Below are 26355 nucleotides of genomic sequence, written 5' to 3'. Positions count from 1 at the left end.
TTTTAATTTAAAAAGAAATCCCGTTACAAACTCCCTCTTTTGTTTAGCTTTATTGCAATTCACGCGGCCTCCTTTCCGTGAGTTTTATGACTTCGGAGTTCTCTCTGGATTTTTCAAATGATCGATTGGGAGGGTGTCATTTTGGCTACACAAAGCTTAGCCCTGAACTTGGGAAGGCAGAGCAATTATCTTTCTACAGGCATTATTCATTGCACAGACACCCCTGTTAAGCACTCCGGGATTTGCAACAGCGCAAAAAAGAATGCCATCATTTATAGCAAGCCACGGGAAATTTTCATCTCTGAGAAAGCAAAGCCGGGACTTAGCTCAAGGATGCTTCTCAGTCTGCTACAGAAATCTGGCTCGAATCTCCTGGAAAAAGTGTTTTTACAGACTTCCTCTGGGAGTCACTGTTGTGCCAAAAAATTGCAGATTTCGTGAAGATGTGTGAGTTTTATTAGCTGCACAGCTGGAACTTTGGGCAAGTTCTCTCTCTCTCTCTCTCTCTCTCTCTCTCTCTCTCTCTCTCTCTTTTGAACAAGACAAATCAAAGAAGAGAATGAGAACACTATCTTTTTTAAAAAGATATATATTTCATTAAAAGTTTCTTTCATTAATATAAACTGCAAATAGAAAGAAAGACAATGGGAAAAAGGGAAAGGAAAGAGGATGGAAGAGACAGAGGGAGGGAAGAGGGAAAAAGAAATTATAATAAAAGAAACAAAAAGCAGTGACGACTTTTTTCCATGCGGTAGGATATATAATATGTTTCTTGCGATTAAATTACGTTTCTTGCATGAATCGGGTTCTGCCTATCAGCTTTTGCAAACAATGGGTTTGCCTCTGGAGGAAAACCACTTGCGGCTGGGGGTGTCCTAATGCCAATTTTTTCTCTCCGTCTCCCAAACATTTTCTCCCCACGAGCCCAGCAACGCTTCTAACATTCTGTAAAAAGCAGCTTCCGTGAGATGCCAAATACATGATTCATTTCCGTTCTCTCTGGTCAAGCTAAATCATTTCTTTCGATTCTCTGGATGTAAATAGGCACACACAATTGAGACTCTGATGTATTTGTAAAATATATATATATGTCAGATCCCTTTTGGGAAAAAGAAAGATTTGGGACCGTCCTTTTCATTTTAAAGGTTCAGCAGCCAGCAACGATTGAGCCTGGATTTTTTTTTCCTGCCAGTGATGGAGATGTGGTTTGCTGTGAGTGTGAGCCAAACGTTTATTTCCTCTGCTCGGCTGGTTCAAAAGAAAAATGTATAAAATAGGGCAGGCAGCCCTGAAGATTGCATTGAAAGTCCAAGGCAAATCTCTGAATTGGAAGAAAGGAGCAAAATTCTGCGGAGTTGGTTGTTACAGACACGTCTTTTATGGCAGAGAACAAAACCAGCTTTGGAGACTGAGCGACGTGTCTCCACAAAGCCTCCATTGGGTTCAGCTGGAGCCGGGGGCGAAGAATGTGTCTTTTATAAGAAGGTCGACGCTACGGAGAGGCTGTCCTTCCTTCCACGTCCAGTCCAAAGAAGCAGCTGCCCAAATGCCCGGCAGGCAGAAGAGACAAACCTCCTGTGGATGAGAATTTTAACGCTGATTTACTTTGGGCCGGTTCTAATTTCTCTCACTCAACCCACCTCCCTTGCAGGATTGTTGTGAAAAGAGAGGAAAGGATTAGGTATGATTGGCACCTGGAGTTATTTATAAAGGAATAAAAGGGGTTTATTAAATAAATAATAAATGCAGATAACCCTCACTATTTATTTATGAGGACGGAGGTTCTCAATCCTCCAGGTCGTGGTTGTCACAAAGATATTTTTTCCAAGAGGCAACTGGAGTTTGTTTCTTTTTTATTTGAAAACATTTTGCTTCTCATCCAAGCAACTTCTTCAGTTCTGTTCAATTTACTTAGTGACCAAAGTTGCAACAGTAGAGAAGAAAGGGACTTATGACCAGTCCTCACACTTATGACCATTGCAACGTTCACATGGTCAGTTTTCGGGCTCTTGGCAGCCAGCAGGTATTTAGGATGGTTGCAATGTGCCAGGATCGTGAGATCACCTGTTTGCAACCTTTCCACTGCCTTGGATAAGCAAAGTCAGTAAGGGAAGCCATTGTGGCTTAGGGCTAAGCAAGCATCCATCTATTGGGTTTTATAAACCGGAATTTGACATTGGGTGCTGACTCGTAGGAATGCAGCCAAGCGGTTTAGCTGACAAATCAAGATGAAAACGGGTCTCAGCAGATATTGTAACGATATGGATGGAACCTCCCCAAGGAAATATCCTTAAAGAAGACTGAAGACTGAAGGATGGACCACCCGTGAAGAAAGCGGGAATCGAACCGGCGACAAAGGAAGCACAACTAAAGCGAGCTGCTACGCGCACGCGCGTTGCCGCCTCGCCTACCCTTGAGGGATCGTTCCCCGCCTGGCCGGAGGCGAAGTTTCCCGAACGCCCGAGCCGCGGGGACGGCGCCTGCGCTCTCCTCCGCCGCCCACGGCCAAAGGGCTCCGGGGCGGGGCCTGCGCCGCGCCTGCGCCGTCGCCGCGCCCGCGTCCCTTCGGCAGTTCCGCGCCACCGGCCTGAGGCTGAGGCGGCGGCGGCGGCGGCGGCGGAGCATCTGCCGGCGAGTCGAGCGAAGGAGGCTCCGCACCGCCGCCCGGACCGCTCGAGGGCGAAGATGGCGGAGGGGAGCGGCGGCGAGGCGCCTCCCGGGGTCCCCACGCCGCCTCCCCCGACCCTGAAGGGGCTGCGGGAGCAGATGGGTGAGACCCCCGCCCCACTTTCATCCCCTCAGACTCTCCTTGCCCTCCCTCCGCGGCCCCTTCCTAATTGAGGGGGGGTCGTCCCCTCAGCCCCCCCTCCCGGACCGGTCTGGGTTCCTCTGCCCCGGCCTTGACTACAGGACCCATCAGCCCCCGTGGGGGCGGGGGGTTGTACAGTTCAGCCCGGCTTGGGGGGGGGGCTACGGGCAGATGCCTCCACAAGGCCTGCGGGGGGGTCTATCTGGGGGAAGGTGGTGGGGGCGTGGGTGTTTCTGGGGGTCCAAGCGGCCCGACTACAAGTCCCATCATCCTGTTAGCCTCCGTGGGGGCGGGGGGGGTGTGTAAATGAGCCCTGCTGGGGGGGATGAGTGGGGGTGTAGTGGGCACATCCCTCCACAAGGTTTGGGGGTCTCTCTGGGATAGGATTGGGGGGCATGGGTCTCTGGAGTGCCTGATGGGGCTTGTAGTAAGGCCCCTGGGAGGCTGGCTTAGGAAGGGCTGTCCCCAAGTACCTTAATTTGACCCCCTCCCCTTTCATCCCACCCATTTTCTCCCTCGAAAGACCTTTCCCACCCCTCCAAACACCCCTCCCCATTATACTCATCCCCCCCACTTTATCATCCCAGGCGATCTCTGGTCCCTCACCCCCAGTTCAGGGCTTCTTCTCCCCCCTCCCCCCACCATCCTTTAAGCCTCTTCCAGTCCCCCCCAACCCATTAGTCATTCATCCCCTCCCTCCTTCCTATTTCCCCGAGCTCATTTCTGAGCCTCTTATTCTCCCCCCCCAAGCAAAATGTTGGAGGTTCCCTTTTTGTTGGCCTGAAGGACCTCCTCTTCCGCCTGGCCTCCCTCCGTTCCCCCACTTGCCTTCTCTTTATTTTGTGGACAAAAGAAACCCTTGCATTTTATGAGATCCAGAGGAGATCTGGAGGTCTTGCGGCTTACTCATTCCACTCTGCCCCCTCCCCCAAATATCCTTGGCTTTTTTTTAAAAAAAAAAGCATCTGGAAATCTCTGCATCTACTCTTTTTCTCTGCTGCAGTCAGAAAAGCTTATCAGTTAAATGTGGAGGGGACGTTTGCTGTATATTTCTTTTCTTGCTGCAGCACTGGTTTCCCGGAAGATCAGACTCGATCTTAGTTTGCAGGTGTTTTCAACTCTGCAAACTCACTTCAGCCACAGGACATAATCACCCAAGTGCCATATTTTGATCAGAAAATATCTAGCCGTCTTTTGAAGCTTTCCTTTGGCTGTGGCCAGGATGTGTGAATTGCCAAATTAGATGTCTTCGAAAGGGAATTCCCGAAAGAATAAGTCTGTCAGTACTTTCTCATCATCCAGACTGTGATGATTTGGGTTGTGCAATACTTGGCACGCAAGGGGAGAAAAGGTGCTTCAGAACACGTGGAATTATAAACATCACGCCTGTCTGTAGTTCTTTTTTAAAAAATATGGTTTTAGCAATCACAGGAGTTGAGCACTCCCAGGAAAGGCGAGGCCTTAAGAGAGCTGCAAGCAGGTATTCACACCCTGAAGCACCTTTTCACATTCAAATCCAGAGGTGCACAACCCTGTACGCTTCCACCTAAATGCAGGCAGCCCTTGACTTACAACTGTTCATGTGGAGACCGTTCAAAGTTACAACAGCACTGAAAAAAGTGCTTGTGACCATTTTTCACACTTAGAACCTTTGTAGCATCCCCATGACCACGTGATCAGAATTCAGATGCTTAGCAACTGGTTCCTACTTATGACCATTGCAGCATCCCAAGGTCACGTGATCCCCTTTTGGCAAGCAAAATCAATGGGGAAGCCAGATCCACTTAACAACTGTGTAACTGACTAATCCCTGCAGTGATTCACTTAGCTGTGGCAAGAAAGGTCGTAAACGGGCAAATTTATTTAACACATGTCTCAACAACCAAAATTTTGGGCTCAATTGTCGTAAGTTGAGGACTACTGTACGTAATGGACAATGGCTGCAGGAGAGGGCCTCATCCTGTAATACCTAGGTCGGGTATGTAAACTTAACTTTTTTATGACTTGTGGATTTCAGCTCCCAGAATTCTTGAGTCAGCATGGCTGGTTCAGGAATTCTGGGTATTGGAAGTCCACAAGTCATAAAAGAGCCAAGGTTGCCTACCCCTGACCTAGTTGACCTCTGGGAAAGGATGCTAACTTGGAGAGGGGGAGTGTTCATTAAGGCTACCGTTATGCCTTCTGATCAGATTATTAATGTGGCTGTAGTACTTGTTAATTGTGCGATGGAAAAGGCTGCTGCTGCTTTGGACTTGCTCTTAGCCCTAATTGAATTAAGGTGTCAGGTTTATTCCCATCTTCCAGACAGGGAGCTCAGTCTTAAGATCAGATGGCTGTGCGTCGATTGTGGTTTTATTCCTGTCTTCAGATTTAAATCAAGTCCAGCCCTTCCCTTTCAAGTCCGGAAAGACTTGGCGACGGACAACAAATTGGAAAAAGGGACTGTCTTTTTTGCATCTCCTGTGAGAAATGGGGAGTGATACTATTTCCTTGGAAGTCTTCAGCGAAACTGCACGTGATGAAAAAGCTCAGGCTTGGTTATCCTGGGATCTTTTAATTTCATTAATAGTCATAGAGTGAGTTGGTGAAGTAATGCATGGTGGAGCCTTTTGATTCTCATACCGGTTCCTGCTTATTCCTCTGGGATGGAATTGAAGCAGATGCAATGTTTATTCCATTGCTGAGATTTATTAATTCTGGAAGCCACAGATTGCAAGCAAACTGCAAAAGATTCTAGAAAATGGTTTACACACGTAAGGAGAAGTAATTGTATGTTGTGCAATGCAGCTAGCCAAGAGCAATTATTTTATCTTTCTTTAATAAATAGCCCCTGTTAAATTGTGAATGAATGTTCAGCTGGTTCCCCTGCCTGGTGAAACAGGAGACTCACCCGTGTCTAATGGGTCTATAAGGATGTCTCAGTATAGATATTCCCACTTCATCATCATTCCTGAAGAAGCAGCCCAAAAAATTAAACTGCAGTCACAGGACCTTATGAGCTGTAATGTTATAATGCCTGATCAGAGACGTAAGGGGAAACTGGCTTATCAAGAAACAAGAGGATCATGGGTTAAAGTACATCCTACATAATAGAAGCATTCTTGAGTCTCTCGGGAGAGACGGAGTTGCGGCCGCAGAGCAGACTGGTGTCCGCTGTGATATGCAGTGCTGGGCTCTATTGTCACAGGTTGGGGTTGGGGTAGTGAGTGGAGCCAGGCACATTCGGCAACGGGGTGCCTGGAAACTCAAGAACAAACGTCACTTAGAAAAAGGTTTCAGGTGGGGGGTGAGAGGAAGAGAGCCCACTTCCACATCCTGAGCTCAGGGAAGTAAAACAGAGTGAGAGAATTATGAAAAGGAAGCCACGAGCGTGAAAACAGGAAGCAAATATTGCATCTCAGGAACACAAGAAATTTTAAAAAATCCTTGTTTTCAGAAAATGTCCTGGTTGCTTTGTTCTTGATGTAACTTGAGGGCACGTTTAGCTGGGGGACATTGGTTTATTAGGTTTATATACCGCCTTTCGTTCAGGAGATCCAAGTAGTATATATAGCAGTTCCTTCCCCTACTACAATATTGTGACTATGGGGGGGGGGGAATGTATGAAAGTGGCTGGCCCCAAATCACCCAGTGAGTTTTTGTGGCTAGAAGGGAACGCAGATCTAGATCACCCTGGTCCTAATCCAGCACCTTCGCCGTGCTGCCACAGATCTCTAAAGATAATTGAACGTGTCTTACCTGGCAAAAATTAAGAATGCATTCAGCTATATGTCATTGAATGGAGACAATAACTGGGGGTTGATCCATTGCAGCATTGCACAGTAATCAACTGCATGCACACAGCGGTTGCATACCTGGTTGAGAATGAGGTTCCAGCAAGTCTTTGCAGTTAACGTTGTGAATTAAAAGTAAGGTCATATTGTGTGTGATCTTGGTTAAGTTCAGAGAGTTGAGACTTGACAGTTTAATACGGGTGCGTTGTAAAATGTTGCATCAAATACATGAAAGTGGATATAGTGCACTTCACAAGACTCTATCCGATTTGCATTGCGAACTTTTTGTTTAGCTAACATTAATAGATCTCTATGTCCAGTATTGTTAATCATAATAATGCAATCACTTTGCAGACTTTTAAGGAGGTTTTGTGAACAAGATTTATTTTGGTTTGGCTTGTTTTGGTCTCTTCAAACAAGCAGTATTGTCTTAGCAGTTCTCCGGAGTTACCTTTGAATATTTTTCGCTCTGTTGTGTCTCCACAAAGGAACTTGGTATGAAAATGCTAGCTGTTCTACTTCCCCTCTCTTTGTTTTAACAGAAGTTTAATGAATTTCCTCCTCTGGACAAAGGCAAATCTGGAAAGGGAGTTTACTTAAAGCAGTGCTGTCCAGCCTTGGCAACTTTAAGACCTGTGGACTTCAACTCCCAGAATTCCGCAGCCAGCCATGCTGACTGGGGAATTCTGGAAGTTGCAAGTCCACAAATCTTGAAGTTGCCAAGGTTGGAAAACCTTGACTCAAGTTACTTGGCAAATGTGAAAATATAGGAGAAAGAGCAATCAGTCTGTGATTATCTGCTCCATATTGCTGGATCCTCAAAATTTCAAACAGTGTTTTTCCACTCTGCTTGCATATCTCCCTCGTCCATTATTACCACTCTTTTAATTGATTGAAACTTGTAGTTTAATTTTCCAGTGTTATACAGCTGTTTCATGTTTAGACTATATACTGGGAGCCAAGTTGGAATGCTTGATTTCAAATAGGAACCTAACAACAGATGGACCTTGAACTCAGCTCATTGCTCTTCATAATTTCATAGGGGGATTTTTTATTTTATTTTATTTTTTATTTTTGAGTGTGGTCCACTGCACAGTTGCCCACACAAGGCTTTTAGTCCTGAACGTTTCTGTGCATAATACAACACAAATGTGGAATTGGCAAATTCCCAAGAAGAACTATTGGCTTTTCTTCCTGCTGACACAGAAACAAAAAAAGGATAGGTGGGTGTACATATGTAGTAAACAGATATTGTGATATATATTCAGTGATTCCAGAGCTACTGTTTAAAAGAAACCATGATGCTATACAATTGTCTTAAGTTTTGGTCAAGACTGATTTGAAAAAATAGCCACAGTTCAGAGACGGTGGAATTAGGCCATAAACTCTGGCTCTGGGGAGACTTTCCTGTGCAAAAGTCAGATTTGAGCAGTGTAATCCAATTACAAAGATTGTGTGAATTATGGATTTGTTTCAACCAAGCGTGGTGTTTTTCTTAACAGTTGCTGCAGCCCAAGCATTAGCCGATGAAAGAAGAAACCAAGGTGGTGTTAGCACTGTTTCACTCCAGGCCCCAATAAGCACAAAAGCAAAACCAGGTAAAAATCGGTATTTTTCGTATGACCGTTCTGTATTTTGATCTTGGGAGCAATTCTTTGCCTGCAGCTTATATTTGCTCAAAACTTTTATGTGCCGTTCTTATTTTCAAAAAAATCAGAAATTAGATGAATGAAAGTCTGTAGTGCCAGGCCACCTTGTAGCCTGGGAAAAAGCTATACTGGTGCGGGTGCCCTTTCAATAGCAGTGTGTAATGCAAGAAAATAACTGAGTTAAGATTTCCTGCAGTGAGCTAGAAAGTACGTTGGCAGCCATTCGTGTTGAACACCAGCATGTATCTTGAAGACGAACGTGCTGTCCTTGTGTGCGGATGTTAGATGTGTGTGTGTGTGTATTTTGTAGGAATTGGTCCTTTGTTTCTCCAAATCAAATGTTCAAAGCCTTTGAATTTTTTCTCTTTGACAGTGCTGGATGGTTCTCTCTTGAAATCAGAAGAACGGCAGAGGCTTGCTCGGGAACGTAGGGAAGAGCGGGAGAAACAGCATGGTAGGATCCTAGTCAGTCAAGCTTCTGCGTGCAAAGGTTTTTAATATAGGTAGTCCTTGATTTACAGCAGTGCGTTTAGTGACCCCTCAAAGTCACAACGGCACTGAAAAAAAGTCAGTTACGACTGTTTTTCTCATTTACGACCGTGGCAGTCCACGGTAGTTAATTCTTTGTCTGTAGACCAAGCACACAAGCCGGCCTCTGTGATACTTACAGGTTTATGGAAGGTTAACAAAAGCTTGGAACCCAGAGGCCAGAATGTTCCATTCTTGGGTGTTACCACCTTCCCTGAAGGAAGATGGCTTCTTCAGTTCTGCATGACTCCATCCCATTGCAGAAAAACCTGGTTCCTTCCTACTGTTCCGCACGAGAGGCACTCGTCAGGACGCGTGGTTTTGGGTTGTAGTAAAAGTGCATCCTTGGCGTAAAACGAGGCACTTGATTCTTCCTCTTTGCTCTGTTTTTTTTCCCCCCTGACCTCAGGCAGATAAGGTGGATTCTGGCAAGGCTTCGCTCCAGATGGAGTTGGTTGAACATACAAAATCTGATGATGTGATATTCTCTTTCTCTCCGTCTCTCTTTCTCTCTCTGGGATTTTTGCAATTGCCAGCAAAACACATCTCTCCCCCCCCCCGTCCCCTCCCCCTTTTCTGGGTTCCGTAGAGTTTCACTTTTCTGTCCTGTTTGGTGGAATTTACAGCTGCCAGAGAAACGCAGATCCTGGAGAAGGAGAAGAAAGCGAAGCTGCAGTACGAGAAGCAAATGGAAGAGAAGCAGAAGCGGCTGAAGGAGCAGAAGCTGAAAGAGCAACAGAGAAGAGCTGCGGTGGAGCAGAAGCGAAGGCAGAAGATGGAAGAGGAAAAAGTACCGTAGGACTTAATGTCGGTCTCTCTGAGGGAGGAGGGTCAGCCTGGCCTGCAGCTGGCTCACATTTATGATGGTTGCAGTGTGCCGGGGTCATGTGATTCCCTTCTGACAAGCAGAGTCAATGGGGAAGCCAGATTCCCTTAACGACCGTGCTACTAATTTAACAACCGCAGTGATCCACTGAACAAATAGGGCAAGAAAAGCCGTAAAATGAGGCAAAACTCGCTTAACAAATTTCTCGCTTAGCAACATAAATTTTGGGCGCGGCTGGGCTCCTAATTTGAGGGCTGCCTGTATTCCGCTGTTCGCAGCGTTTGTGCAGCCTGCGAGAGAGCACTCCAAAGTCTTCCCCTAGTTTGAATTGAACCGTTCCCACTTCTCCGGCATTTGTGTGGATGGTTCTTAAGTCATCACTTAGTCCTTGAACAAGACTGGCGAGAGGCAATATTAGGCAGCCTGTGGTTCTTGCGCATATTAGGTGACTAAAAGTTTCCACTAACGTGACAACAAAAATGCAACGACGTGAGCAATTACTTGCCTGGCCGAAGGAAGGTTTGCAAGCAAATGGAAGAGAGGCAGTCCTGTGCCAGCCGTTGAGAAATTTCCTGTGTCTTATCGTGTTTGGCTTGCATCAAGGGTTGCAAACCTTATTTTCTTTCCTCTGCCAATCAATGGAATTTCCCTAAAAACTTAGTGGTCAAAAATTTCTCCCTGAATTCTTTTCACTCAGCACAGAAGGGTCCTGTAAAGTGGAAGGCCATCTGATTTGTGATTGAATTAGCCAAATGCTTTTCCCGACTCTCAGATTTTTGTGTGAGAGTCTTCTGAATCGTTAAGAAGTCTGGGTAGGTCTGCATTTTGAAGTAAAATTCCCCCAAATGCACCTGCTAGTAATAACCTTGACAGTCTGAGGAGAATAAACTCATATATGGAATCATTGTATGGCACTAATGTGAGAAATTATGCCAGTGTTTCTCAAGCTTGGCAATTTTAAGATGTTCGGACTTCGGCTCCCATAATTCCCCAGCCAGCGTGGAGCTGAAGTCCAAACATCTTAAAATTGCCAAGCTTGAGAAACATGAATTATAGAAACCAGAGAAGTGGGTTTGGTAATCGGTGGAGCCCTCCTGCCACCTAACAGCTGAACAGGTGCATCTTAGCGCAAATCCTGTTTATCGCCAAGATTACGGCTAATCAGGGTCTCCAGCTTGTCTTGCATTGTAAAAGCTGGTAAATAATCGGCTCCTGGTAGGAAAGATGGACTGTTCTCCCACAGGCAGCATTAGGTCTTGCCACCTCATCCCCAGCATGGTTTGATCTATAGGTGCATTATGAAGCTGTGGTGCATCGAACGTTGGAACGCAGCCAGCGGCTGGATACGCGGCAGAAACGATGGTCGTGGAGCGGCTCGGTGACAGACTCCAGTGGGAAGGCAGGTGGGTCCCAAGGACTCAACGATGGTGGATCTACCTGGAACGCTCTAGGATTGTGGCCGTAACACGTTTTGAGAATGCCGGGTTGGGGAGTTGTGGGGTCCCTGGTGCTCTCGGAGCTGGGTTATTTTCTTGCAGATGTTTCATGACCCAATTAGGTAACATCATCATCATTGCTAGAAGGGGGTGGGGTTTGTATGGAGGAGGAGGAGGACTGTGAGGTCTTTCTGAGGTTATTTTCTTGCAGACATTTCACTACCCAACTAGGTGACATCATCGATGCTAGAAGGGGGTGGGGTTTGCAAACTAACATTGATGATGTTATCTACCTGGATCATGAAGTGTCTCCAAGAAAACCAAGCTCAGAGAGAGCCAAGGATCCCACAGTTTAACCTTGAGCTACAAATATTCTTTTCTGTTGGATTGAAGAATGCTGAGATAGAGGTTTGGTCTTGGCACACTGGAAGGAATTGAATTAAAGATTACATAATCAAACACTCTAGAATAACAAACGCCTTTTAAAAGTCAGGACAATTCACTTTCTTCCAGTTGCTAATCATTTAAGAAGACCCAGAGCCCAGTCTCTTAACTCTCTCTTTGAAGAGAGCTGTGATAGATTTGTGGAGCTGTGATAGATTTGTGACATGAGCCTATCCCTCTTTTTTTTTCTTCCACAGAAGCACCAGCTGTAGCTGAAGGTGGGTTCCCTTGGAATGATCTGCCTGCTTGCCTGCTTTTATTTTAATTAACTTACCCACCCGGGCATCCCTTGATTTGAGAATTTCAGAGTAGGCAATTTTACAAGAAGGTTGCTGCTACTGCTACTCTCGTATTACAAAAAACAAACAAGCAACCCCGTAGCGGGTTGCTTTGCTGCAGTACTCAGATGTTCAGTTTGCCACAGAGGCGTTCTGGATGTCTTCTTTTTGCACGGATGATGTCCTTTTATTCAGTTATGCTCCCTGCTGCAAGTCTGGAGGAAGGATCGGTTGGATCTGACCTCCCTGTATTGATGGCTGATTTATCCGCTGATGGATTAACAGCCTTGTCTTTAAAATGTCATGTGGTGCGGTGTGTAGAGTTCCTGCTGTCTTTATGCTGTGATGCTTGTTTATTTGTCCTAAAAAGATAATTGTACACAATTTTAAAGGATAATTTTATAGAAAAGAGCCATGCTCTTCAGTTCTTTTGATAATCGGGCAATCTAGTCTTCCAAAAGAAAATATCTTCTTTTCTACCCTTTCTCTTTTTAAGAAGGGACTGTCTGAAATAGTATAGGTTCTCCTGCTCGAGCAGGAGGATGGACTAGAAGACCTCCAGGGTCCCTTCCAGCTTCTATTCTATTCTATTCTATATAAACTCTAGTCTAAGACTAGGAAACCTAATGCTTTTTTCATAGATCCTAATTAACACACAGCTACCAGTTATCCTTGACTTATGACCACAATTGAGACTAGAATTTCAGTCGTTATTTGACACGGTCACAAGTCGAGTCATCACATGGCCAGACCCAATTTTGCCACCCTTTTAACCACGCTCAGAAACAAGTTATCACAACTTTTACGCAGGTCTGGTGGTTAAGCAAAACCAATTTCCCCAATGGACATTTTGCGATCACAGTGCAGAGGTCATAAGCCCGAGCACAGATTGTGGGGCACTTTTCCTGAGGCTGCCGTAACTTTGAAGTGCCGTTAAGCAAACAATCCTAAGTCTTAGGACTATTTGTAAGTGATTGCCTAAGACCCCTGACGAGTTGCCTGCCTCTGATCTAGCCCGTATTCCTGCTAGCAACACTTAACGAAGCTTGTAAAATAGGAGAGACTTCTGTGTGTTGACATTCATCCCAACTTAAGACATTCAGAAGCATTACGATACCTGTTGGTCTCTCTCTCTGTCATCTGTCCATTATCTATCCATCTATCTATCTATCTACCAATCTCCTGGCAAAGAAGGCTTTGTCAGAAGAGAGAATACTTAAATAATTTTTGTTCCTTCAGCCAACAAGCGCTCTACGTCCGCCCTGAACCTCAAACAGCCCGACCCGGCCCTCCACAAGCGCCTCTCGTCCTCGGCAGCACTTCTCAGCTCTCCCAGCATGGGTAAGGAGCAGACCCTAGAGCAGGCTCCAGACCCACCCTCCTTCCTTAGCAGCTGTGGGACCGCCTAAAGTTGCCCTTATATCCCTTCTGCCCATTTCCTTAATCCAGTGAGCCCGGCGCACCTCCAGCCCAACGGTGGCTGGATAGGGCGTCTCTTAGGAGAGAAGAAAGCGTGGTAAACCCTTCCCAGACCACCCCCACCCCCACGTCACCTTCAGATTCAGAGAGCCAATCATGATTTCACAGGGCCTCCCCCCTCAGCTCTCCGAACCCCCATGCTCTGCTTTGTCTAATCTCAAAGCAGGCCGCTTTCTGATAAAAGGGTGGCGATCCCTTCTCCCAATCTGGGCTGCCTGTTTGGAATCAAAGGGCAGCATCTGTGGTTTTCTTTGCCCGCCCACCTTCGCACGTGCGAAGGTGGAGTAACCTGAGAGCAGTTTCATCCTGGGATGTTTCGATAGCTTGCAGTATCCCCCTCTTGTCTGCGTCAGTGTTTCTCCAAGAACTGGAGGAAACCTAATGGGTTAGTGTGAGGATAGCTCAGATGTCTTGTCTCTGCTGAAGCATCCCATTTCTCAGTTCCTGCTTCCCCATTAAAGTTCAGGAAACCCTGATCTAACCTGGTTGTAAGATGGGAGAAGAAGGCGTCTATTCCCACCCATTTCAGACCTGGTTCAACTGCTGTAGTGTGGTAGGGTGTGTGTTTTGCCCCGGAGATGTATGATTCCCTGTGCTTCTCAGAAAGTGTGATTTAGGCCAAGATGTTTCCCAGCTGTACATAGAATAGTTGAGAAATTGGTCTAGTGTCTGGTACAGTCAAAGCCAGGGATAGGCAACCTTGGCTCTTTTATAACTCGTGGACTTCAACTCCCAGAATTCCTGAGCCAGCCAGGCTGGCTCAGGAATTCTAGGAGTTGAAGTCCACGAGTCATAAAAGAGCCAAGGTTGCCTATCCCTGGTTCAAAGCACATTGAGCATCTGTTAATAAAGAAGAGATTTTATGAACCTCGTGGCCCATAGTCCTGCATCGAATCTTACAGTCAGCCCCCTTTTTATAGGCTGAGCTAAATGGGTTTCTCATATTCCATAATCAAAACCTAGGAATTAACTGCTCTGGATTAATTAAAGGGCTCCATGCTTCAGATATCATTGGGGTCATCAGGACTGTAATTCCCATTGAGCAGAGGGATTAGCCTCTGTTCGTCTTAAGAATCTCCTTCATTGATACAGCCCATTGATGTTTACCAAGCTAACAATTCCGTGTTTTGTTTTTATCCTTGCAGGAACAGCTAAAAGGAGCTCTTCCCTAAACAGGCTGAATAACAAAAGTTCTCTGAGTTCTGAGCAAGGACTAGCTGACGCTTTACAAGCAGAGCAAAAAGGTGCAGCAAATGAGAATTTTGAGAAAGTCAGCTTATGAGAATTATTTCGTTTATATATAAATAGGATTATCAAAATAAATAGAAACCATGCAGAGGAATATTAGCTTCCACAGGAAGAATTAATAGAGAATTCAGTTTCTGCATCTTAGTTGTGCTCAACCTGTACAAGTGGCTTAAAAAGTATTCTGTAAAACCATTCAGAGTTTCCATAGGTCTCAGTTCGGTTTTGACTAGATTTTATATTAAGCTCCTTTACAAATCATCAGAAAGAAAACAGACTTGGTTATGATACAGAACCCCGCATTTGGGTCTGGTGATCTCATCACTGCATCTATGCCCTGGGTTTCACCTGGGTTGAAGCTCGTGGTTTGCATAAACCATGGTTTCTCAACCTTCGCAGCTTTCAGATGTGTGGACTTCAGTTCCCAGAGTTCACATGATCAAAATGGGGACCCTTGGCAACTGGCATGTATTTATGATGGTTGCAGTCTCAGACAACCATCTGATCGCCCTGGGTAAGCTTCCCAGCTGACTTACAACAAGCAAAGTCAGTGGGGGGGGGAGCTAGATTTGCTTAATGACTGCCCGATTCATTGAGCAACCGCAGTGATTCGCTAAACACCTGGGCAAATAAGGGTCATAAAATGGAGCAAAACTCACTTAACAACCACCCTGCTGAGCAGAGGAAATTTTGGGCTCAATCGTGGTCGTAAGATGAGAACTGCCCGTACTGTAAGATGCTGGAGTTGGTTGGTTTAAATTAGCCCTTTTTATCCCTTTGGTTTTTGAGGATAGTGAAGTGAAGACTGTGCATTTCTTTCAAGCTTTTAATTGGGGAGTGGAACGAGTATGTTGGAAGCCGGGATTGCTGCTTTCGTTCAGTCCGGCGAAAGGAAGATGGTTTTGATTTATCTCCTGAAATTGCATATATCTAAGTTGGCCTGAGCGCATCTTGAAAACCGTCCGTGTGTTTGGGCTCTAGGAGAACCAGAAAAGAAGAGGAGTTCATCGCTCAGTAGGGTGAGCAGTAAACTTCCCGAAGTAGAAAACGTGCAGAAGGAAGAAAAAGGTAGCTAAGAATTTACTTGGCATGCTCCTTCCAGGGATTTTGTGTGTGAGAGAGTGAGAGAGAGAGAGAGGAAAAGAGAGAGTGTGATGTTATATACACAAATTGTATAGCTAGCCCAGATCAAGCACAATGGTTCCCGCTATCAGCCTCACTGGCTGCCTTACTTACTTACTTCCCAGTTGCTGGGGGTGGTCCGTGTGGACCGCCAGGTCTTGACCCCTTGACCCCTCCTGCCTATTGGACAATACCTGGCATTGCCTTTCAATTCTATTTTTTCCCCCTTTTGAATAAGGTTTTGTGCCTTGTAGGCCCTTCCTGGCAAGCGTGCTGTTCTTTGCAGTGTCTAATTTTATTTATTTTGATCCCGCCTTTCTTCTTTTTATAATCAACTCAGGGCAGCAAGCACACCTAGGACTCTTTCCTCCTCCTCTTCTCCCCACAACAACCACCTTGTGAGATGCGTAGGGCAGAGAGAGAGAGAGAGAGAGAGAGAGAGACCACGTTAGTCTCTGGTTTCCAGAAATCAGAAATCTGGTCGTGCTTTTTCTGACCAGGTTATTTGTTAAGGCGCCCTCAGACTTCTGATTTTGGCAAGCGCACCGAGGCTTTAGCAGGCTGCCATGAGCGCTGGAATTTGCGTCCTGTTTTCATTCATTAAATTTATATGCCCAGAAGTGTTCCTGATGAGGCAGGTCCTAAGGCTGGTGTGGACAGCCTTCCATCCGAAAGTGTCCCTGGGGGGCTTCCTGTTGACTCCTCCTTCGTTGCTTCCTGCCCTCCAGCTCGCCGCTTGCTCAGCCCCTTGGAGAATGCCTCCGTCAGTCGCCTGCTCGCCCCCACCCAGGCCTCTCTAGCCAGGAGTAAGAGCGCAGCCACCTTGTCTGCTGTTGAGGGCAGAGACCCCGCAGGTAACAGCCCGGAGCCATCCAGCAGGGCAGCGTCGCTGGCACGGAACCAGATGGCATCTGCTGGCCTACCTTGCTTTGTTGAGTGTTTTGCAACCAGTGGGAGTGGGACGAAGGGGAGGGAGTCAGTTTTGCCAATAACCCCCCCCTGCCCCCCCCCCCCGATATATCAACTATCCTGAATTGCCCCTCCTTGCAGGACAGCCTCCCCAACAGGAGTTTTGAAGATTGCAGGCAGATGTCAGAGGGTGCTGGTCTGCTTTCACCCTTGACTTTGTGTCCCAGGAGATGCTTTCAAGAGCAGCCAGCTGGAAATGCTTTTTGGGATTACCTGTAAAGACTTTAAATCAAGTGTGGGCAACTATAGCAACTATACGACCTATCAGCTTCTTGAGTTGATAGATTCTGTGGGGTCCTTGTTGGCTTTTGAGCTTAGTGGTTTACTTGCAGATGCTTCATGACCCAACTGGGTAACATCATCCGTGCTAGAGGGAGTGGGGTTTGCGGAGTGAAGGAGGAGGAAGAGGAGGAGGAGGAGGACTGTAGGGTCCTTGGTATTCTCTCAGCTTGGTGGTTTTCTTGCAGACATCTCATTACCTAACTAGGTAGCATCGTCAGTGCTAGAAGGGACTGGGTTTCTAGCACTGATGTTACCTAGTTTGGGCAATGAAACGTCTGCGAGAATACCACCAAGCTCAAAAGAGCAACAAGGACCTCACGGCTCTACCCTGAGCTACAGATATTCTCTGCTGTTGACAGATTCTTCCCTCTGTCCTTGTTCAGCTTCCACCAGCTTCCCAGCCCTCCTCCCCAAAGTGCCGTTACGTAGTCGCAGCACAGACCGATTGAAGGGGGCTGCTTGCTCATCGGAAAAGGTCGTCTCGGAATCTGCACCGGTAAGTCTACCTTTTGAGTATCTGGCTGCTGATTTCTGCTTCAGTAACGGCCGAAACACGAGCCCCACGGATAATGGACCCACCCCCTGGCTTCAGTTTGTCTCTCTGCTTTTGTGACATAGCAGTCGTAGTGATGACATAAAGGGTACTATTTGAAGTATTTGAGGGGGTGTCTTGTTTGTAACATTTCAGGCATTTTATGTGGTCGCCTGAATGATGAATATTGCAGTGCTTTGAGAAGCCATATTCTATCTCTTTCGAAAGCAAAGAGTCGCAGACGATAATTCAAGTTCTGACCAGCTTTTCTGTCAATGCAATGTATTTTTCAGATAGTTTGGAACTTGCATGCCCCCTTCGCCTCCCTATAAATGTGAATTAAAAGACGTGGGTCCTGTTTTTCACCATGTTAGATGAGAAGGAGATTTTTCTGCCCAACGGAGAAGGGCTGTTGCTAGAACAGCCTCATCAATTTATTTAGCTGAAGCTCTGCAACGTTTGTCTCGGAGAAAACCGGTGATGTGACAGTCTCTCTCTCTCTTTTTTTTTTCTTCCCCCCCCAAGAAAACTGAGCCAGTCAAGCAGCCCCCATCTTCATCAGTGAGGCGAGCTCCTTCACCCTCTCTGCCTAGTTCCAGGCGCTCCGTCTCGCCCGGGAAGGCGGGGAAACTCCCTGCGTCTCCAGCAACAATAAGGTTACTATCCAGTTCACAATCTCTGCTCTTCCTCCATTGCGCTCGGCATAAAACCAGCTGTTTTCCTCCCTAAAGACCAGAAGGACTTTCGAACCCTTTTGCTGAGAGGGACGGCTAAAGAAATCAAGATAAGTGTAGTAAAAATAAACAAAATTGGCTTTCCCAACATGCTGCCTTCATGCTTCCAGTGAGTCAGGAGACCGCCAGGCTTCCAAAGCTGGTCTAGAAAAGTGGCTCAGATTTATAATCACAATTGGGACCACTGAATTTTGATCACGTGACTAGGGGGAGGCCACAGCGATTGTGTGAAAAGCAAGCCTAAATCACGGTTTTCAGTCCCGTTGTAACTTCAAACCGTCCCTCAACCATTGGTTGTCAGTTTACAGGACTAGCAGCTGTGAAGGCGGTTTATTAGGGGTCAAGCAAGCAGTGGGTCAAGGCGTTCTTTGGCCATACAGCACCTCCTAATCGGTGCCCCTTTCTCGGCAGGCGCAGACCACCGCCCTCTTCCCCGAATGTCTCGCGGCAGCGGCAATCTTCTCCCATGACGGCCTGTAAACCGGCGCCGATTCAGCGCCCGCCGCTCACCCCGAACGTCCTCGGTGTTACCAAAAAGAAAAGCGACACGGAGAGCAAAGCCAACGACGCAGCCCCCCAGGAGCAGGTGGCTGCCGGGCCCCCCTCAGAGAAAGAGTCGCCTGCGGGTCCTCCTAAAACCAAAGAAGGTAAGGAGAGCTGTTTAGAGACTTTTTTGGAAAGAAAAAAATCTAAAAGGTTAACATTTTAATTTTTATGTACCGTCCGATGGTCTGTTGTACATCGCCAGGGTCTCTCTTTGAGGGAGATGGGTGGTTTAGAAATGTGAAATATAAAATAGATACGTCAATAGACACTTGTTTCAAAAGGTGATCCCAGTCACCATTGCTGGATCTGTCTCAGGGCCGGTCTGTTTCACATGTGGCGCTCAATAATAGAGCGGTGTTTCTCAACTTTGGTCACTTTTAAGGTTTGTGGACTTCAAGTCCCAGAATTCCCCAGCCAGCATCTCCCAATCACGGCCATCCTCCACCCCTCCGATTTTCTGTCCCGTCCTCTAAAGGAGGCAGCGGTGCTCAGCCCCGGCCTCCGGGGAAGCTGGGAGAGAAAAACGGGGCCTGATCCAGGCACCCTTGGCGGGATCCCTCCACAAAGCTCCAGGTGAGTCGGTGGCTCAGCTAGAGGTTGCTCCCCCTGCCTTATGACTTATGACCGTTTTTCACCCTGTTGTAGCACCCCCAGCGGTCACGTGATTTACATTCGGCTGCTTGACAACTGATTCATATTTATGACGGTCGCAGTGTGTCCCGGGGTCACGTGGTCCCCTTTTGCGACCTTGGGGAAGTCGGATTCAGTTAACGACCAGGTTACCAGCAATAGGAACAGCGCTTTGACTTATATACCGCTTCACGGGGCTTCACAGCCCTTTCTCAGCAGTTTATACAGAGTCAGCTTCTCCCCCCCCCCCCCACAATCTGGGTCTTCATTTTACCGACCTCAGAAGGACAGAAGGCAGAGTCAACTTTGAGCTGCTCAGGATTGAACCCCTGGCAGTTGGCAGAGTCAGCCTGCGATCACGCATTCTAACCGCTGCGCGACCAGAGCTCTTACTAACTTCACGACTGCAGTGATTCGTTTAAGAAAAAAGGGCAAAAAAGGGTCGTAAGATGGGGCAAAATTCGACGTATGTCTCACTTGGCATCAGATGGGGCTCAATTGTAGCCATAAGCCGAGGACTACCCGTACTGCTTTAAGCGGGCCTGGGATCCGTTCCTGGCTGTTGGGGCCTGCTCGTGTCCCCCTCCCCAGCGCTTGTAGGTCTAGCCCCGTAGAGCGAGCTAAGCCTTCGAAGTGCCCGTGGGCGGCCTCCGCTGCCCCCGGCTTCAGCCCCCCCATCTTTTCCTTTGCAGAGTCACCGGCCTCCTTCACATTCCTTCCTGAGTTGCCACCTTGCGTCTTCAGTCCCTCGTCTCCTGCCGCGCCATCTTTCTGCTCTCAGGATTGCTCGCCAGCCTCCTCTCTCGGCAGAAGGATGCTTTTCGGATACGATCCCCTGGCGCGCCTGGGGGTCTCCTCTTACTCCTTGAGTGGCGCCAGCCCCAGCCCTTCCCAGCCTGACCTTCCGGGCCGGGCGGCTTCCCCCTGCATCTTCCCGCCTTGCGTTCCTAGCACGCCGAACTTGGGGCGTCCTCTGTCCGCCAAGGGCTTCCCCGCTAACTTCGTGTTGGGGGCCAGCAGGCATGGCGACGCAGCCGGCCTCAGCCCGGTCCGGTGCATTAGCTTCCCGTGTCCTCGCCGGCCCCACTCGCCCTACCGGCTGCCGCCTCCCCCTCCGTTCTGCAGGAGGAGTCCAGCCCAGCGGCCCATGACGGTCACCCCCGACCCCTACGTCCTGAATAAGCTGCTGCACACCTTCCAGACCATGCGGTGCAGCGTGGACACCATCAGCCAGGAGCTCAGGGTGCTGAACACTCACCTGGCCAACCTCTCCTACCACTTTGGGGCCCTTCCCATCCCTGGCTGTTCCTCCCAGAATGAGCAGGAAGACTCAGATTAACCCAAGCGAAGGCTCAGCAGCTCTGCTCCTCCCCAGTTCAGCCTCGGTAATAATTCTGCTTTGAAGGCACAATCTTCAGAGGGGTTTTTCCCCCCACCCATTCCCCTGTCCTCAGCCCCCACCCAGCTTCACCCTAGAGCTACAGGTTACAAAGGAACATTTGACCCATAATACATGCCATTCTCTTCATCCAGAGAAGTTGGCCTCTGATGAGTATCTCAGGGGTGGCAAAAACGGAGCAAGGAGGGGAATCTCCCTAGCTAGATATCTATCTATCTATTTATTTATTTATTTATTTATTTATTGGATTATCTCCTCTTTTGCAATAAATGGTCTCTCGCAATATAGTAGAGCAGTCTTTTTTTTTTAAAGGTAAACCAACAAGGGTATATAAAAACTAAACTCAGGGTGATCTTTATTTATCTCAAGCGAAATCTGGAGAATTTAGAATCATTTCAATCCTTGCAAGGACATTTGTACTTTCTACCAAATGATTAATCTGTGGGTTTTTAATTTGTCCAGTGTGTGTGTGTATGTTTGTATGTGGGTTTGCGTGAGTTATTCATATTCGGAGCATGAACAAAAGAGCTTCACATAAAACCTGTAAAGAATGAATGGGGAATGTCTTTAATTGATGATGTGGAATTGTATTTATTTATTACCACAGAGATAGTCTGCTTTGGGGAGGGCTGGCTGGGGAATTCTGGGAGTTGAAGTCCACCCATCTTAAAGTTGCCAGGGTTGAAAAACACTGCCATAAAGCATAGAATCCTCCAGTAAATTATCCAGGATTGAATATTTATTTTTCACTTCATTCCAGGCGACTTAATATTTGTAGCAAAAAAAACCCAAAAAACCTCAAAACCCACCCAGGTCAAGGCTTGGATTTGCTTTTCCTAAATTACCCATTTAAATTGGTGGGATGTTTTTCCAAGTAAATGTGTCCAGGAGGTGAATTTTTGAAAACCTGAGAGAGCAGCAAAATAGCTGTCACACCCAATAAATCTCTCTGTGGCTAGAACTGCTTCTAATAACATCTCTAATAGCCAAACTGGTTGTCTCTTCAGAGAGTGAAACTCACCACCTTTTAAAGCCCAGCGTTATGCTTTTCTTACTTTGAAATAATTCCTTATTTTTGAGGAATTTAAACTTTGGCAGTGAAAGAAACCTTAGGAGCCTAGAACGTAAAACCCTTAAAGTTGGATTATTCAACTTGGTTATTCTCATGCCATGAAACTTTGTGTGAGGCTACAGACGTGAAACTTGGTGTTGTTGAAAAGCCTTTATCCCTGCCTTCTCTTTCAGCATACAAAGATGTGCTTATTTGTTTGTCTTCAGATCCCCTGACCAGCAAGGAGACTGTGTTATCTACCCACGAAAATTGTGACAAAAATTTGAGGGGGGGGGGAATGCTGCGATACATGAGCCAAAGTTTTCTCCTCCCCATCCTGTGTAAATCAGACTTAATTCTGAACAGAGCAGAGTCATGAGCGATGGAAGAAAAACAAAAATTAGAAAGCAAATTCAGCTCTGACTGCCTTTGTATGAATTGTATAGAGCCCTGGTGGTGTAGTGGTTAGTATGCAGTATGGCAGGCTAATTCTGCCCACTGCCAGGAGTTTGATTCTGACTAGCTCAAGGTTGACTCTGCCTTCCATCCTTCCGAGGTCGGTAAAATGAGGACCCAGGTTGTTGGGGGCAACAGGCTGACTCTAAAATCGCTCAGAGAGGGCTGCAAAGCACTGTGAAGAAGTATAAAAGTCTAAGGGCTATTGCTATTGATAAAATATTTTTATTTTTCCAGATGCAAGTGGCAAAACTCTTCCAGGGACCACAACTGCTGAAGAAGCATCAAAGATCTTGGCAGAGAAACGCCGCCTTGCACGGGAACAGCGAGAGCGCGAAGACCAGGAAAAGCTTCAAAGAGAAGAGGAAGAAAGGTAAACGAGAGAGGTTTTCCCTCATTGCAAAAGTGTGCGTTCACACACGAGAGATTTTAAATCGAGGTTTTTCTAGGGAGATTGAGTAGCCAACGGCGTCCTCTGAACCTCACTCCTGGGCACCTGGGATAAGAACCTATGAGACTAGATAAAGATAATAAAATAGAAAAGGTCCTTTTTCTCCAGCGCAGGTCCTTAACTTTTTAAAATGCTAAATGGCTTATCAGTTAAGTCTCCCAAATTGCCTTCTTTCTTTAAAAAGGAGGCCAGAACTCCTTTGGTTGGATTGATGGATTGGTTGGGTTGACTGGTTGGCAGGTTGCTGGCTTGGCTTGGCTTGGCTTGGCTTGGCTAGCTGGTTGGTTTATTTAACATATCATGGTGACGTACCCCAAAAGCCTGGGCAGCGAACCCCATCCAAATCCACAGTCAAAACCGCAATAAAGCATGAAGCAAAACTCAGACGCCCAGATTCAAAACACAAAAGCACAACGGGCTCCACCCACACCCCAAGCCCAGGCCTGGGAGTAGGTGGTCCCGAGGCTGCGGATGGAGACGCCGTTTGCGTTTGCGAACCAGGTTGCACAAGGTTGGCTGGCCTGCCTGCGTGCGCAAGCAAGGGTTTACCTGTCATCCCTCTGCTTTGGGCTCTTAGGATCCGGCAGGAGGAGCTGGCCAGGATAGCCCAGGAGAAGCAGGCGCAGGAGGAGGCCGCCCTCCAAGAGACGGGGGAGCAGAAGAGAGCGGAAGAAGAGGAGCAGCGGCTGGCCGAGAAAGACCGGATTCAGAGGGAACAAGAAGAGCAGGAGAAGCAGGCGGAGCTTCAGTTGCAGGTCGGGGGTCTCTGCAAGGCGTCCTCTGCCGGGTGGGGGGGGGTTGAGCCACAGTGTCCACCCAGGGAATTGGGAATTGCAGTGTAACATCCAGCGGCAGTGGCTGAGTGAAGTCTGGGCTTTCCCTCTTGGGTAGTGTGACTCGAACACAGGGCCCAAGTTAAGAATGGGGAGCTTCAGCTGTATTACGCTGTCTTTTGCTGCCATGACTTCCGTAGCGACGGCTGGTCCCTTCCACGGAGCTCACCGCGGTGTTTTCCCCCTTGGCCCTTTTAGCGGGAAGAAGCCGAGGCGAGGGCCTCCGAAGAGGCCGAGAGACAGCGGCAGGAGCGGGAGCGGATCATGCAGCAGAACCTGCAGGAGAGGCTGGAGAGGAAGAAGGTGGGCTGCCTTTAGGGTCTCTTCCCTCCCCGCTCCCGGTGTGCTCTGCCAGGCGGCCCAGAACCTCCTCTCCCCTGCCATTCCTCTTGGGCAGGGACTTTAGCCGGTGGGCCCACCTGCCCTCGGAATCCCCCTCCCCTGAAGCGTTTGGTGGGTCGGCATCGTGTCCTTTCAACGGAGTTCCTCTCCTGCAGAGAATTGAAGAAATAATGAAGAGGACCCGGAAGGCCGAGCTGAGCGAAGCGAAAGTGAGCCTCTTCCTCTCTCTCTCAACGGGCCGCTTAAGCATTGCCAGGGATGCTTACTGTGGAAATAACTGTTCCCCCCCCCACCCTTTGTGCCCAGGTTCGCCCCCCCATCCTTCGTGTGGATCTGCCTTAGAAACATGCACCAAGCAGGTCGGGGGGGGGCGGGCAAGGGTTTCTGGGAGCTTGTTGAAGGTTCACAGCATAATTGGTATTAATTGCATCGAGTTGCTTGATGGGGTTCATCACGGGCAGTCCCCATTGAGCGGCTGTCGTGTTTAACGGCACGTGGGGTTGGTCTGATGCTTCCCTCCTGCCTTGCAAGTGATTGCCTTCCGTCCCTTGAATGCAGAATGAAGACAAGTCGAACGAGGAAGACGAGGACGTTGAAGAAGACGAAGAGCAGGGCCTTGAAAAGCAAGACCAGCCCGGTAGGGAGCACATCTGTGGCCGGCCGGGCCTCCTGGTTGTGTCTGCCGGCCTTTGCAGCCTTGGTCTCCTCACTCGGGGCTCGGGGAGCAGTCTGGAAACACAGGTGGTCCCTGGCTTACAACAGTGACCGCTCAGAGTCGTAACGGCACGGGAAAAAAGGGGTCTTGTGACTGTTTTTCTCGCAACCGCTGCAGCCTCAGATGCTCGGCCACTGACTCGTGTTTTTGGCGGTCACGTGATCCCCTTTTGTGACCTTCTGACAAGCAAAGTCTGTGGGGGAAGCCAAATTCACTTCACAACTGCGGTGATTCACTTAACAAGAAAGGTCGTAAAATGGGGCGAAACCCGCTTAACTAGCGTCTCACTCGGCGGCAGTTTTGGGCTGAATTGTGGTCGGAAGCCGGGGACTGCCTGCAGTTGGGGGCCTTGTCCACTAGGGGTCCCAAGCCGTCAGCTCTTCCACTCTCCCTTGCAGAGAAGCCAAAGGGCGAGGACGCCTCTCTGGAAGACGGCTCAGAGGAGGCCCTGCACCGTTGGGCTTTGCCGCAAGGAGGCTCGGAAATGGGAGCCGACGACGTCTTCATCAATGGGAATAAGCAGGAGGAAGAGGAAGGGAGGAGGGGAGATGGGCACCCCCTGTATTTCAGCCAGTCGGTGGAAACCAGGTAGGTCGGAGGGACACGGCAAAACCTCTTCAGCCGTGTTCTCCAGATCTCCGTGTAGCTCACAAGCCGGTAGTAGCTGCTCGAGAGCCAGCCTAAAGAGAGACCCCAGCCCTGAAAAATATCCCTGAAAGTAAGCAAGCCTCTTACCTCAACCTACGACCGGCTGCTTAGTGACTGTTCAAAGTTCCAGTGGACTCCTTGGAGCTATTTACTACGACTGGATTCAAAGCTCCTTCCCCAGTGATGGGACCGAATTTCCGGCCCTCTGAAATTGTAGCCATCTGCAGCATCCCACGGTCACCGGGCTGCATTTTACAACGGTTGTGCCGAAAACTGGCATTTACTTCCGTTAATTCAGTTAATGCCGGTGATATTCACTTAACGACTGCCGCAGGGGAAAAAAATGAGCGACAAGTTAATTGTAGTGGGTGGTGTCATTTTGCCCGGAAATTCTCTTATTTTAGGGGGAAACACAGACCCTGAACTAGGTAAGGATAGTCTCTGGATGAATCTCTCCAGAAACCGGACAAGGCTGCCCTTCCCTCTCCTCTCCCCAGTATTCCAGCCAAAGGGACGGTCGTTGAGAACTCAGAAATCCTGCACGTTAACGAAGCCGATTGCTCCGTCGGATTTCTCCCAAACTTCAACGGAAAACCTTCCTCCGGGTGGAATTTTGAAGAAATCATTGATCTCGGGGTGCATCCTAAGACGGCCAGACTTAGTTCGGAGAGCATCGCTGCTGATATGCCCGGCCAGAATTTTAGAGGTGGCGCCCCATTGCCAGCAAGCCCAAAGCTGGCGTTTGAGGAGGACGGTGGGGTGAATTCCTTGACCAAATCGATCGAGGTGGCATCAGGTAAGGTTTATTTATTACTGTCGTAAAGATGCTTCTTTCCAGCCTGTTATTGTGTCTGTGTGTGCTCTGGAATCCTATTTTATGCATAAAATTACTAATAGTCCCCTCTCAATTTTGAACAGAACTGTGAACACTACAATCCTGGAAGGCTCCCGACAGCCACGCGAGGATGCCCGGGTCTCCTCCAGGCAGGAAGCCCTCGATTTGAAAAAGCTGCTTCTCGACTTCACCTCCACGTTTCTCTCGGCGTCACCCGCAACAGCCCACCTCCACCGATCTGGCTTTGCCCCTCGAAACGTTTTGCAAGGCAAGAGGGGTGGGGAGTCATTTTGCTGTTGCTTTACCAGCCCTCTTTAACAAGATTTGCTTTTTTAAAAACAAA

General features: G+C 48.0%; 1 protein-coding gene across 3 annotated transcripts; it reads left to right on the top strand.

The window, feature by feature from the left end:
• The first annotated feature begins 2555 nt into the window (after positions 1-2555).
• Positions 2556-26355, top strand: MAP7D3 (MAP7 domain containing 3). Of its 3 annotated transcripts, none has more exons than XM_081336603.1 (21): positions 2556-2770; positions 8085-8180; positions 8605-8685; positions 9386-9549; positions 10877-10988; positions 11663-11683; positions 12983-13084; positions 14368-14466; positions 15449-15535; positions 16318-16443; positions 17224-17336; positions 17898-18028; positions 18518-18753; positions 22426-22561; positions 23217-23394; positions 23671-23775; positions 23970-24023; positions 24373-24451; positions 24928-25117; positions 25675-25973; positions 26096-26355. In XM_081336603.1, exons 1-21 carry the CDS (start codon positions 2686-2688, stop codon positions 26101-26103), a joined length of 2502 nt encoding a protein of 833 aa, XP_081192729.1. In that variant the 5' UTR covers positions 2556-2685; the 3' UTR covers positions 26104-26355. The 3 variants fall into 3 exon arrangements, with proteins under 3 accessions (XP_081192729.1, XP_081192727.1, XP_081192728.1); XM_081336601.1 differs by having other exon boundaries at positions 24647-25117; XM_081336602.1 differs by lacking the exon at positions 16318-16443 and having other exon boundaries at positions 24647-25117.

The sequence above is a fragment of the Vipera berus genome (assembly GCF_964194415.1).
Source record: "Vipera berus genome assembly, chromosome: 11".
NCBI lineage: Eukaryota > Metazoa > Chordata > Lepidosauria > Squamata > Viperidae > Vipera > Vipera berus.
Note: the sequence above shows the minus strand (reverse complement) of the source record. Positions and strands in the feature narration are given on the sequence as shown.

What these genes read in the sequence shown, in the direction of transcription:
- MAP7D3 (XM_081336601.1), top strand. Translation starts at nt 2,686, where the DNA reads ATGGCGGAGGGGAGCGGCGGCGAGGCGCCTCCCGGGGTCCCCACGCCG. An exon ending in CAAAGAGAAGAGGAAGAAAG is followed by an intron (nt 22,562 to 23,216) that starts GTAAACGAGAGA and finishes TTGGGCTCTTAG; the next exon opens with GATCCGGCAGGAGGAGCTGG. An exon ending in AGGCGGAGCTTCAGTTGCAG is followed by an intron (nt 23,395 to 23,670) that starts GTCGGGGGTCTC and finishes TGGCCCTTTTAG; the next exon opens with CGGGAAGAAGCCGAGGCGAG.